At 38.2% G+C, this 20,113-nt stretch overlaps 1 protein-coding gene across 2 annotated transcripts in view; it reads right to left on the reverse strand.

Moving 5' to 3' along the window:
- The window catches only part of BRINP3 (BMP/retinoic acid inducible neural specific 3), a 340,223-nt gene that overhangs the window by 127,120 nt on the left and 192,990 nt on the right, over positions 1-20,113 (reverse strand). For both annotated transcript variants that reach the window (XM_090048817.1, XM_090048818.1), the window contains exon 4: positions 12,712-12,902. In XM_090048817.1, coding sequence (XP_089904943.1) covers positions 12,712-12,902 — 191 coding nt within the window. The remainder of the gene's footprint in view (positions 1-12,711; positions 12,903-20,113) is intronic.

Consider the following 20,113-nt stretch of genomic DNA (forward strand, 5'->3'; position numbering starts at 1 on the left):
AGGGTGCAGTTTTAGGTCATTCCCAGGCCCAAGAGACTCCAATCCATCCCCATAGCTTCTATCCTTACCTCCAAGATGTTCCTAATCCATAGCTCAGCCAGCTAATGGTTCTTTGTCAGGTGCCGGCAGCAAAATGCTGCCACAGCCTATATAAACTGTGTCTTAAAATGGCTGCCCTAATCAGGCACCTTCCAAGCATCTGCCTCCAGCCCTTAATGTGGCAAACATCCAAAGGTGCACTTCCATACTGTCAGATGGATTAATAAAAACAACTGAATTTACTACCCTTTCCAAAAATGGCTATTTATCTAGGTGCCTAAAGAAAAATTAATTTGGGAATTGTTTTTGAAAAAACTAGAAAAGATGTTCAAAAGAGCCTATATTACATGTTCAGTTCCCACTGAATTTCCCGACTGTCTGGAATTTTGAGATCCCAAGTGAATCAATGTGATTTTTATTCATAAGTCTTTTGGAAGGTTTTAATAATCCCATTGTAGTTCCTTTAGGCTCTTTGAAAATATCAGTCCTTTTCCTCAAATAGTAGCTTAATCTTCAGAAAAGCTGAACAGTTCATCGTTCTTTTTAAAAAAACAAACTACTGTTTAAAAGTTTTAATCCATCTCTTGTTTGCCTTAACTCACACTGTAAAATGCAAAGCTGTAAATAATGCCTAATTTTCATATTTCATCTGTTAATAGATCACTGAAATAGGTATTTTTTAAAAATTGTGATTACATCACTGGTGTCATACATACCTAATAATGCCCCTTTATTTTCTAGTTCAATATTTTTATAAGTGATATTACCAACACTGCTGCCCACCCAAACAAACCAGCTAGTAGACTCAAGCTTTGTAGACTATTTCAGGTTATGCCATATTACACCATTTTAGATCTCAGATATGAATCTAGTAATACTTAAAAATGGAAGTGAGCTATGTCAGCTGGTTCAAGAAATGTTCAGAAATATGGATTTCTAAAGCTACTAAAATTCAAATATTTATAACAAATGATGCAAGGAATCAACATTTTCAGAGGCTGCCCATTTAAGCTGTTACAAGAACAATGTTATCCATAATATTTAATCATTTCAGTGTCTGATGCCATTCAGAACCTGAAATCAGAGACACCAGCATGGAAATAAGAGGTACAATAAAGAAAAACAACCTAAACAAGCTTTTAAAAGTACTTAAATTGTTAAGAGCATCACCATAAGAACATCACCATAATATAGTTTTCAGAGCTCAAAAACAGTTACACAAAGATTCTAGTGAAAGGGCAGACCTTCAAGGTTTGTTACACTTGAGTAGCATTAATAGGCTTTAATCTGACTGCAAATACATACTGGAAAACTCCACAAAATGTAGGAAGGATGGGGGGAGTGGGGCAGTAATGGGAGAGCTAAACAAGTAAAGGATCAATAGGAACAAAGGGGTCAGAAAAGCTAATCCAGGTAATGGGATAAAAATCTATACAGTATATAACAACTGGATGTATTAAGACTCCATACAGATTCTTATCCTGTTACCTGGATTAACATTTGTGATTCTTTTGCTCCTATGTGTTATTTGCTTGTCTGCCTCTACCAGCACTACCCCATCCCTTCCACCTCCCTAATTCCTTCCTATTTTTTATATTCAAATCACTCCTCCCTACAGTAGCCTGTGCACATCTCATAAAGTGTGAGCTTCAGCTAGAGAAAGCTTACACATTATATATCTAATTTAGTCTATAAGGTGCAAATCTACCTTGGTTTCTACCTTCTTTTTTGAGCCAAGTGGAGCTGTGGCCGAAAAATCTCTTTCCTCCAAAATACTGGTATTATAATACCTTCCACCTACTAAAGAGTCAACAATAACACTTTAAAAGCTTAGCATAACTTTGTTTGTCCTTTTTTAGAACACAGATGGAGAACACAAAAATATTTCATATGTTTTGTTACCAATGTGTTTTCCCTCTGTTCTGCACAATGGCTTTGGACTTCAGTAAATGACTAACTAGCAAATCCAACATGGGATTTTATGGTTCAGCCTACACATTGTTGTATTCTTCTCAGTATGGAGCTTCTTAAGTGGAATTCATACAAGCCAAGAGCAGTATTAAGCAATGGAAAGTTACTGGTTTGAACTAATACTTGCATTAATGTGAATGGTAGAATTATGGCTTCTGGTGAATACGACTCAGGGGTCATTTGAACAACAGCTTTTTTCTGCTACTCCCTGAAAATGCATCCAGCTGAGGAGGTTGCTAAATGTATTAAGCCTTTCTCTGCTTGCACCCTCCTCCTCCAGCCCTTTCTCTCCCTTCAGCAGTTCAAATAATCTCCTAATTAGCTATTGGAAGTATGATGTACCATCTCAGTGCAGTACATTAAGGTCATATTGCCAGTGGCCAGTGCGGGGGAGTGTCTGGCAGACTTACAGTTGATGTTGTGCTGATTTGTGGTCTCCTTGTCCTGTGTTCACAGCATCCAACAATTAGGATGGGGCCAGGAAAAGAGGCAAGGAAGAAGGTACAGGATCACTACTTAGCCCTCTTCCCTTCACACAAGTGCTTAAAGGAAGGTCTATAGAGTAAGACACCATGAGGGGAAAATACCTGTGTGCAGGCAGGACCCCAAAATCCAGAGTTGTATGATTTGGAGTTTTCTATTAACTGTCTTTGTTTACAGTAACTTACTTTGAGTTTAAGTGATAGCACCAGGTCCTTGGCTGGTTTAAATGAATTAGTGGAGCTGAGATCCTGAAAGCAATGACAAGTTCCAACAGCTAAATATATGTCCCATAAAAGATGGGGGTCTGAGTGGGGAGGGAGAGAAAGACATTTTATGTCTGCTTTGCCTTTGCCAGCCAGTCACATGGTTTAGACAGAGAGACGACCCCTAATTCACAACAGAAATTAGAAGCCAAACTCTCTACCTTCTGGCTGTCTGGAGGATGGGAAGGGGAGGTAACAAATTTTAAGCTTCTGGAGAAGCTAATCCAGAAGCTAGAGGGGTTTCCATAGTAAAAACCTTTGAAAAGGAGCATAGAGGAAAGTAATGTGGATTCTCTAATGTATCAAACACAACAGGATGTACAGGATCATATAAATGTATATGCAAATTTGATACAGCCCTCAAGCATCTGGTAAGTTGCCAATGAGGTCCCTTAGGCTGCAAACTGTTGAATTAGAATATAAATCTAACATCTTATACTAAAATACATAATTAAAATAATACCAAAATAATGTAGGTACCAAAGTATTTTCAAATAAAGTAAACATTGATACTGGCTTTGTGTAACATCCTTAAATGTCTGGCTTCCAGTTTGAAAACAGTATCAAGAATGCTATGGCTTGGTGTTTTATTTCTTTTTTTCCCACTTATATCATGGCATATTGACAACACATCCAAGACAACTTCAAATCTGAATCCAAGACAACTTCAAATTTAAGGCAACCCATCTAATAATTAGATTCTATTGATGGAAAATTATTTCTTATAATTTTCCATGTGTAAAATCTAATTAGTGGAAGGCCATCTTAAATTTGTCCCTCTATTGCTATGGTAGTTTCATAGTTTCTAGGGTCGGAAGGGACCTGAGCAGATCATCTAGTCTGACCCCCTGCCATGGCAGGAAAGAGTACTGGGGTCAAATGACCACAGCGAGGTGTTCATCTAACCTCCTCTTAAACACCCCCAGGGTAGGAGCCTGCACCACTTCTCTTGGAAGCTGGTTCCAGACCCTAGCCGCCCTGACTGTGAAGTAGCACCTCTTGATAGCTAACCTAAACCTACCCTCTGCCAGCTTGTGACCGTTATTTCTGGTCACTCCTGGCAGTGCTCAGGGAAACAGTGACTTCCCCAATGCCTGCTGATCCCCCCTGACTAGTTTATAACAGGCCACAAGATCCTCCCTCAGCCTTCTCTTTTGGAGGCTGAACAGGTTCAGGTCCCGCAGCCTGTCCTCATAGGGCCTGCCCTGCTGTCCCCTGATCATCTTAGTGTCATCAGCAAATTTGAACAGGGTGCTTTTTACCCCCTCATCCAAATTGCTGATGAAGATGTTGAACAGTGTGGGCCCGAGGACCGAGCCCTGCGGAACCCCACTGCCCACGTCCTTCCAGGTTGAGAAGGACCCATCCACTACCACCCTCTGGGTGCAGCCCTCCAGCCAGTTGGCGACCCATTTGACTGTGTGGGTGTCTACACCACAGCCCCCCAGTTTCTTAATGTAAGAAAGTAGTGGTATAGGGTGAGGGGTCAGACCTCTTCCCCATGCTTCCTTGCTTGCCACACACCCTTGTACAACCCATACTAGTGCTATCCCTATTCCTCGTCCCCTTGTCCCTAATGTCTGTGCCTTCCTCTCCATTCCTTGCCTCTCCTATCCCCTGCACTGCAATGCAACCTGCTTCACGCCCTTTGTCCCCCATGCCCATGCCTCCCTCTTCCTCCTTTCCTGCTCCATGCCAAACTATCTTCTACTGCAGCTCTGTTCCCCCCAGGGCAGTCAGCCTCAGCCTAGGCTGGCCAGGGAGAAATGGAGGCAGCTCCTATCCCAGCTGGGTATAGGATGGAGAAAGTAAGGGGAGGTTCAGGAAAGCTGGGTGGAGGAAGGGGGTGGGGGGCAAGGGATGGATGGTGGGGGGGAAAGCTGTAGGTTCTGCTCCTTTCCATAGTTTCATAGATGTTAGGGTCAGAAGGGACCTATTAGATCATCAAGTTCAACCCCCTCCCCTGGGCAGGAATGAGTGCTGGAGTCACATGACCCAAACCAGGTGTCTGTCTAATCTCCTTTTAAATACCTCCAAGGAAGAGGACAGCATCACCTCCTTTGGAAGCATATTCTACATTTTGGCAACCCTCACTGTAAAGAATTCTTTTCCTGATGTCCAATCTGAATTTGCTCTCTTCCAGTTTGTGGCCATTATTTCTAGTTACCCTGACAGGCACCCTGGTAAACATTGTATCCCCTATATCTTGCTGCCTCCCCCCACCACCCTGATGGATTTGTAGGTGGCCATGAGATCACCTCTTAGCCTCCTCTTGCACAGGCTGAATTGTTTCAGGTCTCCCAATAGGTCCACATTGCGGGTTTTCTGTAGGCCTTTAACCAGACAAGTGGCCCTCCTCTGAACCCTCTCCAGGCCATTCACATCCCTCCTGAAGTGCGGCACCCAAAACTGGACACAGTACTCCAGCTGCGCCCTAACCAATGCCACATAGAGGGGAAGTATCACCGCCCTAGACCTGTCTGTGATACACTTACTTATGCAAGAAAAGGTGCAGTTAGCTTTACTCATTACGTCATCACACTGGTGACTCATGTTTATTTTGGAGTTGACTACGACTCTGAGATCCCCTTCTGCAGTTGTGCTACTTAGAGTGGTACCTCCCAGAATGTTGGAGTATTGGTGGTTCTTCCACCCCGGTGCAATGCATGACACTTATCCTTGTTAAACTGCATCCTATTCTGTTCAGCCCATTTCCCTTCCAAATGAGACACTCTCACCCAAGGTAGGCAGTGGTTCAGCTCTGGCTTTAGCTCTGAGCCTGTGGCCAAACCTAGAGTTGAGCTGCCACCTGCCCTAGGCTCATACTCAAATCCCAAACTGGCTTTTTTTCCACATGCTGATTTGGGGGGGTAGGGGGTGGAAGAGAGGGCTTGTCTCAGTTTCAAGGAAAAACAACACCGTCAATTTTTAATGGCATGACCATTGACAATTCTGCACATATTGTATTCCTGGCTAATTATATCACAGTTAACAAACTTGATTACATTCATCAAATATGCTGGCATCAATCCTTTCCTTGTGCTGTATATTTGCATACTGAAGAAATCACAGTTTTGATTTGAAATAACAGTATTTGTTCCTAGCAAATTAAAAATAAATCATGAATATGACTTAAAGGATTTTTCTCCCTCCTGATGACGGAGATTAGGGTCAGGACAGAAAAGCTGATAAATTAGCTTTCTAACTCATCATAATTCTATCCTCCTCCTCTAGTTCAATAAATTAAAGCATCAGGGCTGGACAGAAAATGATTTTTGTTATGACTTATTAGAATGATTTTCTTGTTTAGGATGTACAAAATGACATAAATTGATCAGGTGTTAATTGTTTTGAGTGGAATGGATATCACTTCAGGCAGTTATTTGGAGGGTGAAGAAGACTTCATTAACACGTTCTGTTTTCTATAGGTAAACTGAATTAATTTTCTTAAACTGAGAAAAACAAAAACAGAAATATATGGGGCCTTTTAAAGAGGAATAATCTGAGCATAAAACTTCTGAGTTATAATTTTTAGACTCTTGTTGACTGGTTTTATAACTTTTGCTCAAGTGACTTAGGGCACGATTATATTGCCTCCAACCATACTAGGGAGAACTGCCAACAAAAGATACATCACCCACTTATTCCTACTCTATGTGCACTAACAGTCAAAGGATATAATATACCCACTGTTAGAGCAGTGCTGGGTATATGTTAATAAACACACCTAAGAACCATGAAGTCTTGGCTGTATACCAAAGAGCACATTTGTTATATATATTTGTTGTAACAAATAGGACACTGCTCTTGCTATTCTTCCTGCTTAACATGCACCTAAAAATTGTTTTATATATACACACACACACACACATACACACGTGTGTGTGTGTGTGTGTATGTGTGTGTGTGTGTGTATAACATTTATTGAACTGGAGGAGGAGGATAGAATTATGATGAGTTAGAAAGTCAATTTATTAGCTTTGCTGTCCTGACCCTAATGTAAGTCATCAGGAGGAGGGAGAAAAATCTTCCAAGCCTTACTTAAGCATGCAACAATTGTATATATGTATACATACAAATTGTGTATGTATTAATACACACATACACTTGTATGTATACATATATACAATTGTTAGGTTAACGTTAGGCAGAAAGAATAGGAAGAGCATATTTTCAGGGTAGTACATTAAGGATGTACAGCTGTGGTGTAAACATGTTTTTAATGGTTTGATCTTCTCTTCCTCCTTTGTAAACTATAAACATCTTAGGGAATTGGCAGGAGGATGACCTCTCTCTTTGGCCAATTAAGAAGAACAGTAGGGGAGAACTTTTTTTTTACTACAAACATCAGGACCTGTGTGGTTTTCATAAGGTGGACCAGAACCATAGTCATTCAAGAATTTTTGTGTGTATATTTCATAATTTTTTTTAATCTTCACCTCTTAAAGGACTAAGCATGGCAATAATTATTATAGGCCTGTTGTTGTTGTAATTCTGTGGTTAATGTTCACTAGCACCTCCTAATCTTCCAGCTGCATCACAGGACAATCATAGAAGATAAAATATTTGCCCCAAAGTGCTGATACTTTAAATGGCAAATTAGACAGGCAAGAGAGGATGTAATGGGGGTAATGAAGAAGAATATAGGATAAGTAGCTATGGAACAATATGGGACCATTTGATTCAGGAATAAACACATCGTATGGACTTTGAATGATTTTTTTTGCACTCATTTTTACATGAGCAGAGAGAAATGGCTATGTTAGTCTGAAGTTGAGAAGAAAGCAGGGTAGATCTGCACCTTGTGTACTAACTAAATCAGGCAGTTCTGGAAGAGGGAGAGATTTAAGAAAGCATCTGAAAAGGTGAGGCTAGAGGAATAATAATCAGATTTTGCACTACAGTTTTGACTCTCGGTAGGGTAAATTAGCCTGGGTGAAGCTCCATGCTAACAAGTTTAAACCACTTCCAGATGTCTCTAGACAAAGCTTGACTGTACAACAATAATTCTAAGTTAGCTACAGTTGCATTACTCATGTTATTGAATAAATGATTCATACTTCAGTAAATTTAGATTAAAATGTATGTACATTTTACTCTATATGCATAAAATACAATTTCAAAGGCTCATAACTCAAGTCAAATCAAAAACAAATTTTACCAAAACTCCCAACAAGCCCTTATCCTTTGTAGCATTTGTTACCATGCTGAATAGCAGCTTTTTAGCCCTCAACAAGTTTGGTGGTAGAGATGTTCCAAAAAAAGCTTTTGATTATAGTTATTGGGGGGGGGGGCAGGGAAATGTCAAAATAGTATTAAGCTGAACCTTCTATTTTTAGAAAAACTGTTTTATCAATAAAGGAAAGAAAACATTTATAGATGTGATAGAAAATGTTTTGAAATGTTCACATTTTCAATACCATTTTTTTCTAAACAAAGTTTTAATTTTTCATTTCAAAATGTCCCTTTTTATGAAAAATGTATAAAAATAGTGGAGGCTGAAGCAGCATGTTTTTAAAACCTTTGTTTAATAATGGAATTAAAATGCTGAATTCTCATCCTGTTTTTGAATGAAAAAAATATTCATTTTTCCTGAGATGCAAAATCTTCCATTTTAAGCCCCACCTTTTCTTCTTTTTCTTTTTTTAAGGACAGTGCTACTACTGAAAGTATAATTTTCTGAATGTTATAAACAACCAAAAACAGGGTATTAGTAAGAAATCTGGTATGCAACCTTAAAATTATTTTTGACCTGCTAAGAATACTAAATATGGGTTTTACAGCCCTAATATGAATACAATTTATTATAATATTCAGTGACATATTTTAAATAGAACTTTTTATTTGTAGTTCCCAAACCTAATATGTAACACATGAGAAAATAAAACTTACATGTCTATTTTCATTGATGAAGCAGAACAAAGCAATGGAAAGTGAACTGTTCTTTTAAAATGTTCCAAGTTTTGATTTAATGAGAAGCATTATTCGTAATATGTAAGGAAGATGTAACTATATATACTCAAGGACTATCCTGAGAGTAACTATTTAATGTTAAATCTAAAATGCAAATATATATATATATATATGCAATTAAATTTGAACACAGTCAAAAAAATTAGATATAATGCTGAAAAATTGTCCTTATTCGCTATGTTTCTAATTTATCAAGCTGTTTGTAGTCCAGTATAGGTAACTGAGTAACTAAGTAAGAATGTGAGGTAGCATGTAAGGAAGTGAGTGGAGGCAGAGAAAGTCTGAAAAAATGACACCCTCCTTAAAAAAAAAAAAAAGGCTAAAATACATAAACCAAAGGAAAAAGAATCCTGCCACCACAGAAGGTGGATTAAAAAATTTAAAAACCCCAACAGAACAAAAAATCAAAAATCTTCATCTAAAGAAAAAAACTTCATGATTTCTATGCCAACGTCCTGTTTTTCTAAGAGCCAAACTTAGCTTTTTTAGTACTTGTATTTGGCAATACTGAATTCTTCTGCATGTTTCAATATTGACAAATTAGTCATGCAACAGACATTCCATCACTGACCTCAGACTAGCAGGTCCTAAACAACAAAACTTCAAAACCCAACTGAAATGTGATATTTCAAAACCATGCATGAACGATGCATGCCTCCAGAGGCTGGGGTGGAGCATGGCAACTGCTCGCAGGTGGCGGCGGTGTTGGGGGTATTGTGGCAGCAAGTGGGGAGCTCCCACAGGTGGCTGCTGCAGTGTCGGTAGCAGGGGCAAGTGTTGACCAGCAGTTGATGACCACCTGCAGATGCTGCCAGCGGCAAGGGGGTGGGTAGTAAGCAACGACCACCTGCAGGCACCACTAGTACCATCGGCAGTGCTTCTTTCAGGGTATGTATTTGCATCCGCATCAACAATGAAACTATGAATCATCAGCAGACTGGATTGTAGTAACTATTGTCTAAAAAAGAGATTCTGGCTTAGCTCATTACCTGTACTACCTTTTATAACTGTTATGTCCCTAAGTGGTTAATTGTGTGTTTATCCCTCTTCTTAGCAGCATATTCATCCCTTATCTTTTCCTTCTTCCTCTCTATTCTTTTATTTAAATGACTTTATTCTCTTCTATTTGGTAAACTCTGGTCTCTGCAATTCTATTCATAGGGTCTGAAAAAAGAGGCAGTACCCTATGCAAGCTTATGCATTTCTGAACAAGTCAGTATTCGGCCCTTCCTGCAGCCTGACTTCAAACTAACATAGCTAACTGCCTCTCATTAAAAGGGAGTAAATTATTATTTTAATCTATACCCACAGTTCCACTTATATTTTTAGCTTTAACTAGTCTGAACATTATTTTAACATGTATTTCCCTTGAATTTGTCTTGCATGCATTTGTTTAAAGAAACTGGAACAAGCAATCGTATATCAGACTAATTTTTAAAAGCTATGTGATGTTTGTTGGACAAACTTAAAGATGAAGTGGGGAAAATCTGGCATATTTTTCAAAACTATCATATTGGGATACCCAATTTGTATTACATTTACTGTGAATTATAAGTCTGTAGAGCTGAAAATACTTTAATATTTCAATTATCCAAAATAATTTAAATTTTTGACATTACATTATATATTAAATAAAACAAGAATTATACACACTTCTAAAATATGGGGTAATACTTGGTACTATAACTGTGATGGCTTTTCATGAAGGAGTTAGTCTTTCATGTCCTGAGTTTAGTCAAGGGGTCATTTTCTGGCATAGGTTCTTTGGAAGACAGACACACAAGGCTGCCATACAATCATTGGGAAGGCAGAATTGTGGCCCGAGGACAGTGCTGTAACTCAGAAAGGCATCCAGGACTGTCTGATTTATGCCTAGGGTAATTCTAATATCTGAAGCAGCCTAGTGTTAGAAAGGCAGAAATCAGACTTAAAACTAGCATAGGCCCCCACCTCCCTCAAGCTGAAAGTCTTGCTGAATTTTACCCATACTGTTTTTAGATTCTGACACTGAAGAATCTCCACAGGCAGAGCTCTGGCTGCATAACAGTTCTTGTAGGACTGGTATCTTATTTTAATTGTAATGCCAGTGTAATTATCATAAATAAAATTTCATATATAAGATCATAACATTCATTTGAAAATAGTCAGCTCTAATTAATGTTCCTATATATAAAAAAAGCAAATAGATGCTATATTGTGAAAAAGTGTGCGGTGGGGGGAGGGAGAGAGAGTGGGGCAGGGGAGAAAGGGAGTTGGGGAAACTAAGCAAATTATATTCCTTTCTCCTGTTTTGCATTCCAACTTTTAATCAACACAAAGGTTTTCTGCTGAATAAAAATGCTCTGAAAATAGAAATCTATTATGCAAATGCTAACAAATTGTCTATCATAGAGAAAGCATAACTTAGAAGGTTTTATATATCAACATTGCCACATGAGACAGAGGAATCATTTTCTATAAGCATCCTATAAGTCAATTGTCCTCATCTGATATGTTGATGGACTATAGTTGGTAATTGTATCCATCTCATGAATGGAGAGTGGGTGAAAAGGAAACAAAGTCATTTTTAGCAGTTTATTAAAAGCTTTGGACAAATAGAACAGCTACTGCCCAAATCATTTTACCACCATTTCAATGAGGGTTTTTTTTAAATCAAATAACAGATTATTTGATTAGCTAGTTTGTGCTCTGTAATAAGTTATCTTTAAAAGCAAACCAAACTGCTTCTATTGATGCTGATTTCTACTGTGAAATATCTTAATGTAAAAGGAAAGCCTCTCATACTAACCTTTGTTCTCATGAGAGAAACTTTGTGACAAGGGTAATCTTCCAGGTTCATACCTGAAAGATTTTCTCCTGGAAGAGGCATGTTTCTTCCAAGAGAAATGGAACAGATTCCTGCACACCTCTCATCTCTACTGAGAGAATGATTCTCTTGCTAGAAATGTATATGGTCTAAGATAGCTGGAAAGCAGAAAATAGTACTTAAGACCATGTTTGCATAGATAACTTAATGGGCTTTACATGGTTTAAAACTCCTTGCAATGTTGTGATCATGTGGCTTCCAAAACTTGGGAGCCATAAATTCACTGTAGTGGAATTCAGAGGTAAATCTAATTAGTCAAGGTGAAATGACTGGTCTACTCACAGCTTGGGAAGAGGCATGTATGGAGCCACTTGGCATGTTTCATAATAGTGTAGTAAATTATTGGCACGGACATGCCCTAAAGGCTAAAAGGCCACTGAAACCAAAGGATTCTGAATTGTATCCTATGTAAAAGCTTTATAAGAAAGGCATCTTCTATTGCAACATAAAATGTATTTTGTTTCTCTGTCTGGATTGTCTTTTGTCCTGAGAGGCCATTTCTGCTAAGTAGTCTCAAAACAGATAGCTCTTCAGATACATAGTTATTGCATCACACAATGTGTACACATCTACCTCTACTAACCTGTTATGTCCCAGTGTAGGAAAAAAATCTATGGCAGATAAATACCATATGCTTTGCATCTGGCAAAGAAGAATAAGGCTCAGGACATGGGATCAAAATTCTTCTAAATGCATGCATAAAAAAACTTTAAAAAATGAATGCCAACATTTGAATGTATCTTCCAAAAAAAAAGAACCTCTGGGAACTGGGAAGCTGTGAATTGTGCACCTCTGTCTGAATGATTTCCACGTTACTTAATAAAGTACACACTTAAAAAAAAAAAGGCGCAATGCTAAATACTTGCGGTGCTGTTAACTAACTACTTGTAGAACGGAAATTGTATACTCCACATCTAGAAATTTGTATGCAATACTTAAAGCTCACCTTTGAACTAACAGCTGATTTACCATACCCTGTACTTGAAATTATCCATTTTATATGAAAGATTATTTCCTAACAAGCTTGTTTCATCATTAAAATCACAATCCATAAAGGAATGAAGTAATAAATCTGCAACTGTGTTTTCAGCTTGACTGTAGAGGGATTTTCCTTACCTTTATGGCAGTAGAAGCTATCTGAATATGATGAAGTCTGCGGAGGGTACTGTCTCTGTCAATAAAATAGGAGGCTGCCAGCTGGTGAAGAGTTTCCAAAGTCACAGAAGAGCTGTTGGTACTTGGATCACTTCCTTCTGATCTCTTACTCAGCTTCCGCTTGTCCACAAAAATTGTGAGTGATTCCTCCCCTGCACAAATAAATTAAAAAGTCAGTGCATCTTTCACATCTCTTATTTAATCAGAAATAGGGTGAAAGTCCATTGTTTTCATTCACTTGTGTGTAAAGTTAGCTTTTGGAGCACTGTGTGGTCTTTGTGAATCTGCCCTTAGGTACCCAACTATCATTTGTGCTTCTGGAAACCTCCATGTGAGTTACATATCTTTGAAAACCTTAAACATGGTTAAGACCATGTTTGGAGAATGTATTAAGAAGCATCATTTTCAAAAACCCTAAGCACCAAGCATCTTCCAGTGAATTCAGTGTAGCCTCCTAGGTCCTCAGCACTTTGAAAATCATACCACTCATAAAGGTCTCTTGGGCACCTAGGGTGTCTATACACATGCATTGAGGCTGCTCCAACATGTTGTAATTATAGTATGTCACAGCATGGTAATCACTGTGTTCCAGCACACTTCCATGTCATGGGTATCAGTGTCCCCTCACTGAAAAATGGTGGCAGGGGCACTTTAACTAAAGCTTCTTTGATGAACTTTAAATAAAGTGTTCACTGCCATTTTCCAGTGCAGGGATGCTGATACACGTGATGCTCTGGGTGCTTTAATCAGAATGGCTCTTAGACCCGTTCTAATGAAAGCGCCCCTTCCCCCAGCATGTGTATAAGTGCCCCTAGGTTGAAAATGTAATGCCCCTAGGCTTGTTAATGTAATATGATTTTTAGTCCTTATTAGAAACCAATTGAAAATCAGATGCAAAAGACTACTTTCATATTTCTAGGTCTTTAATTTCACAATATGAACCATAAAAATACAACAGGCCAAGGTGCAGCACTGGAAGCTTAGGTTAGATATTAGTGAAAAATCTCTCTCAGTAGGAGAATAATGAAGCACTGGAGCAGGCTACCCAGAGAGGTTGTTAAGACCATCCTTCTCCATCCTTAGAGGTTATTAAGACCAGGGTAGACAAAACTTTGGCTAGGAAGATATAGTTTGGGATGGTTCTGCTTTGAGCAAGAGGTTGGATCAGATGACCTCTAGAGGTCCTTTCAACCCTAATTTTCTATGATCCTATGACATTTTCTATGATACTATGATACTCCAATAGAGATATACCAGGGATGAGGTTGGTTTAAATTCTTTAATTTTAAATTCCATAGCATAAATAGTTTAAACAATGCAGAAAGAAGATCTAACATGACTAATACTTAATAATAATAATAATAAAATCTATTTTTCCTTTTATTAATATGATTTTTCCCTGTGAAAAATGTCTGGTGAAACTTAAGAAATGTGTATTCATACTACAGATCTCTTTAAGACTGTTAAAAACAAAGCAAACAAAAAAAACCATTTTTATTAAAATGTAAACATTTTTAGAATAATTTCCATAGAATTCTTTTCATTTGAACACTACTATATTTATTAGGAATTTTCCATAAATGTTATACTACTTTCTAATAGGAAAACAAGTCCAAATTTACCATAAATTTCCCTTCTGAGTCTGTGGCTGATAATTTTGGATTTTTTAAGTTATCTTGTTCCTGAATTCAGCAAGTAATACCAGTTCGGCATAACTTTAGATGACAGATATCTACACAGACTGCAGTTTCCTCATTCCTGGAAGGGAGTCTGTCCCATAATAATTAGACTTGATACTTGTACTAGTTTCATTGCATGTCCATCTGTTATGATGGCATTCTGCCCACTCACAAGATGTTATGCCAGTTTCAAATAGGCATATGTGCCAACAAATATAGCTGTAGAAGGATAATGTGTGGGATGCAAAAAAAGTGACATCGACTCCAAAAGAAGATAATCTTGATAGCAAACAACTCCAAATAAAGAACAATGCTTTGGTGCAAGAGTTCACATCTGATGGCACATGTGCTGGAAACACTGCATACCATGCTGCAAATAATCAACAACCCCTTTTGCCTTCACATTTAATTTCTGCATTTGGAGAAAACCAGGATGGCAATTAATTTTGCATTGTATTTATTGATGCCAGTGCTGGAAAGTCAGCTGAAAGCCAAATTCTGAAGCAAAACAGCAATGAATTAAAGGGAAGTTTTGTCTGAGTTAATACCACCAACGTTTAACACTTTTACTTTATCATGAAGCAGACAACTCTCATCTCAGCTTCTTATTGCTTGGTTTTCCAAGGTGGGTCTCATGACAGAAAATAGCAGAATGCATCCCACTGTATATTTGCTTTGTCCCCAAACTATGTTTTAACAGGATCAGGCCTCAGACTACCTATTGAGTCAGAAAATAGTTGTAAAATAGTTTTTGAAAAACTGGTGTGTATTGCTAATTGTAGTTCAATACATTAAGCAACTCAGATGATGCAACAATCTAAACTCTGGCATCCTGCTGTGCTACTAGACAGGGTTTTGCTAAATTTTCTTGTACCGGATAATACTTAAACATTATATCATAACAACTTAGTTGACATAAATGACTGTCAACAAGTATAGGAATATTTGGCACAACAACACATTTCAAAAAGGTATGAAATTAGTGCATAAATAAAAGTATTCCACTATTCTATTAGGTTTCTCACACTTTTTCGTTAGCCGTAGAAAGGTGATTTTTGCTTTATATTGTTGACAACAATGGCTTTTTCTCCCACTGAAGTCAGCAGTAATGTGCCAATATATACATAAAAGTTGGCACTACCCTTACATTGAGGGAAATCCCTGAAAAAAAGGGAAAATCTTCCTTTATTTCTCATAAAATTGGTATTTTTTCTCCCTTCATAAATAATCACTTTCAAAGCCTCCTGACTACTTGGTGATAGTCATATCACTCAAGCTGATTGAATTGCTTCCATCCAAAGTGTTTTTCAGCAGGAAACTAGATTTTTGCCAAAACAAGTATTTCGCTTGCACAGAAAACGGCAATTTTTGTTAAAATATGACATCTCAACACTCAATTTCCACAAAAAACCTGAAAATAAATAGAAAGTGTATTTTTCCAGCAAAAGTTTCCATGGGAAAAAAAACAACGGTATTTCAGTTCAGCTTTTGGTTATCACATCATCCCTTTATCAGAATCAAGCTCAAGCTCATTCTTGCTTTGTAGATAGCCACTCTGTGAGGGAGGAGGGAAGGGTAATTTTGGCAAGCAGAACTCACCCTGGCAGAACACTGAGCTCAATCCTACCACTGTATGCTCAGTTCCTGCTTCCTGAGAGATGCATTTTGTTTCTGATCCTCTGTAGCTAGGCTGATGAGATGTGAATGTTTTCATTGAATCAAATAAAATAAAATTGCATTTTCCCATGTTAAGCTGAGGTTTGCACCTAGAGTAATATAGTGCCAGGGAATACACAGCCACCATTTGACAAAGCTCTCTCACAAAATTGATGCCCTATCCCTCACGATAAACTCTGTGTCCCAAATATTTCTCTATTTACTGTTATTTACTTGTGGGATTTTCAAGAGATATAGCATGTTAGGCATTCAGATCTCACTGAATTCCAACATGATTTGGGGCATCTATCTGCCTCAGGCTCCTTGAAAATCAGAGTCATAATCACATTTACATTACAGTAATGTTCATTTATATATATCACAGTAATGCCTCGAGGCCTCTACCAGGTCAGAGCTCCAGTATTGTAAGTGCTGGAAAACACGCTAGGAACTGTTTTTACTTGGTGCTTTAAATCTGTGATTATCATACTGTCATGATGCTACAATTTTCCATTAGCACAATTTTTAAATGCATTTGTTAGCAATAAAGACTTCTTCTAAAAACTTTGGAATTGATTCTCATTTATGATAAGATTTATTTTTTACATTGCTGTAGCAGGCAAAGTACAGCTTAGATTAAATATTCACATCTATTTTAAGGCCCTTTTACAGAAATAAAGTGATGTAAATGAGAATCAGGCCCTTTATATTTTTAAATATCTGCAATGCTGGTTGCAAAGCATCTTCATAGAGGGTTTGCACTTCTCCACCACCACAGTAGTACAAATAATAAATCATAATAGTTGCAATAAGGTACATTTCAAGGTAAAACATTTATTCTTAAGATTTTTATGAGTCCTGGAAATGATTAATCTCTGTCAGGACTGATTTGGCTCTTGTCAGGAACCGGGTGCAGTACAGCAAAATCATGCTCAATTTTCTGTATAGCTGGGTTCCAGAATTGTACAAAGAAGGTTCCTTTGAACAGCATATCTTTGCAGAGTGTGTAAGTGCATTATATATAATTTATAAGAGACAGTTTGAATCCTAAATATAAAAATGCAAGTCTGAATAGACTTCTCTGTCACATTTGAAATACAGATAAATCTTTCTTACCAGCTATATTCTGCAACCATGAAATAGGCTAAGAAGACATTTAAGTGTTAGTTAAAAAATAGATGCAATTTAGAAAACTAGCCAAGGTTATGAATCTTAACAAGTGAAAAGGATTAATGACAGTGAATACTAAGAAAACATGATTATTCAGCATCAGATCCATACACAGCTGTGCCTCATAACAGCAGTATGTTTTCTCTGGTTTACAAAATGCAGGAGGCAGTTTGCTTCAGTTTCTCAGGGTAAAAAGAAAATACTATAAAAATACATTCTGTTTCTGCTCACAAAAGAACTCCATATAATCCAATAATTGGTTCAAGAGATTAGCAGACCCTCTATGATGATGCTTTATTACTGTGTAGCTGCTGTGGCTGACAGATATTCATCAATGAGTAGCGACTGACATTCACACTATAGATTGACCTTCGCACAATACATTCCAATATTCCTGCAAGCCCTGGAATTTACAAGGCTATTATTTAGTCTATATATTTAATTCTCCCCAGGTTTATAAAAAAAATATTTTCCAAGGTTTATATTTGCAATTTAAACTCCTCAGTTGTGACAAATATTCTATGTGTTGTTTATCAAAAAAACAAAACAAAACCAACCCCCCCCCCAAAAAAAACACCTCCAAAACAGAAATGGGCATTTAGATATATAGCTCCTTTGTGGCCAGTTAACTGGGAGAAAGTTGTAAAACAGTTTACAAATAGCTTTCAAAAATAAAGAATTAATACTATGGGGTTTTTAAGAATGTCTTCAACAATTATTCAAAATAAGAAATGCAAATAGCCACCACTGGTACAGTAGAATATCAATACCATTGTAACAGCTGTAACTAAATATAAATGTTTGTGGCTGGGGAAAATGTATTTTTGTAATGCATAACAGTACATATTCTTATGATTAAAATACTTACTGCTAATTTCTGCCTCAAGTAATTTAGAGATTTTTTTGAGCTGAAAGACTGCCTTCTTATGCCCCCTTTCTGCTGGAATAAAGAGATCTTAAACCTCAGTATCTTATCATTCGTAGTAAAAGATGAAAGTGCTGTAAGTAGGATCAGTTATAACATGCATCAGTAGCATCACCAGGAAGACAGTTTGTAAAAAAAAATAAAAACAGTCACATATCTCTATATTTACACCTGCATGCACTTAATAATGATCGATATAGGTACTTGTATGCATGCATGTGTGTGGCTTTTGTAATCTGTAAAGGTCCTTGGCCTGTGAAGTCTTCAAAAGTTTGTCATTAAGCAGAATGCAAAGGACAATGGTTGTAACTTAATATAGATATGAAGTATGGCAATGAATCAGTTAGGGTTAGGGGTATATTTTACATCCTGTTGAGGCACAGTAGTTCCGTAACATTAATGAAAGACCTGTTTGTATATGGAGAAAAGCATAAGCCAGTAGAATTTTACCACATCACTTTCCCAAAATGTAGCTGCTACCAATAGAAATGGACAGATCCAAAAAAAGTATGTAAACCAAGGCTAGACCCATGGGCACCAGGGGTGTGAGAAGTGGGCCCTATTCAATTCGGATCTGGCCTGAATCAGGAACAGTGATTCTATTTGTTGATTTGGATCACTGTCCCCAATTTGATTTGGCCAAATCTGAAACTGAAGATTTGATGCTGATTCAGAGAATCAGTGATTCGGACATAGATACAGCTTTAAAAGTTTTTTTCTACATACCTTGAGGTAGCAGGTGTGGCTCGTGAATGCTGCAGTGATGGGGCGCATGGAGCATCCCACAGAAGCGTGAGGGAGTCCTCCATGTGCTTGGTGGTAAACCCAGAAGTGGACCAGTGTACTTCCAGTCCACTCTGGATCTGCTGGGGAGCACACTGGGGGGGGAGGCTGCACCTCTCCAGCTCAGCGATTAGCCACAGGGGGACCCTGGATACCCCCCCAGATCCAGGAAGCACCAGTCACTGAGCTGGGGGAGGGGGGGCATGGAGCCGACCTGGAAGTCCTTCTGATCTACTTCCGGGTCTGCTGCCGAACGCGTTGGGGAGCCTCCCATGCTTCTGTGGGACAGTCCATGTGCCTCAGCATCGCAGCACCCACGAGCCCCTGCTACCTAGAGATATGTAGAAAAAACATTTAAAGCTGTCTCTATGTCTGAATCTCTGAATCTTTCTGAATCTCTCTGAATCGATTCGGAAACTGAAGCCTGCTGCTGGCCAGGCTGTGAGCAGCCACCTAGGCACTGCTGGTGTCCAGGTAAGGCTGCTGGGGCCAGCACAGGAGCTGGGCCCTACCTTTCCTACCCCACCCAGGTCCCTTTGCTATGCACCAGAGTGCATGTCCAGGGGCATGCCTGGGGATAAATAGCAGCATCAGAAATATGTACCACTGTTATTTGTCCCATGGGAAATGTATGCTCGTGCACGTGCACACTCATGGGGACATGCCCCATGTGTCATCACTCCTGTCCTTGTGCTGATTAATGGTGTATATAATAGTATGTAATACAGATAGCACAGTTACAGCAGGTACAGAAATATTACTGTCAGTAAATTCTAGACAGGAGTTAAAGTTTGCAAGCTGAATTTATATATTATTTCTCTTGCCTACTATATTAAATACTAGAAAGTGAAGTGTGGCTACAGAACACACAAGTTCAATGGGAAACTAATAAATTCCTCTCACATAGGTCTTTTAGCACCAGACTGGCCTCCCTTACTTGCACCTGAGTAGGATCATTCGAATCAAAAGTCAAATCCTAATTTAGTAAATTAATAGTTCCATGGAAATTAATGGAACTGATTTATACAGTTCAGGATTTATTTTATTCTATACTAGTTAAAATGTGTTCTATATGCAGAGTAACAGCCTGTTCTCCAGGAACATGGGTAAGGAAAGTAAATTATGCTCTTCATTATTCATTGTTTAGCAT

The sequence above is a fragment of the Crocodylus siamensis genome, chromosome 5, assembly GCF_052110815.1.
Source record: "Crocodylus siamensis isolate JL-2025a chromosome 5, ASM5211081v1, whole genome shotgun sequence".
Classification (NCBI taxonomy): domain Eukaryota; kingdom Metazoa; phylum Chordata; order Crocodylia; family Crocodylidae; genus Crocodylus; species Crocodylus siamensis.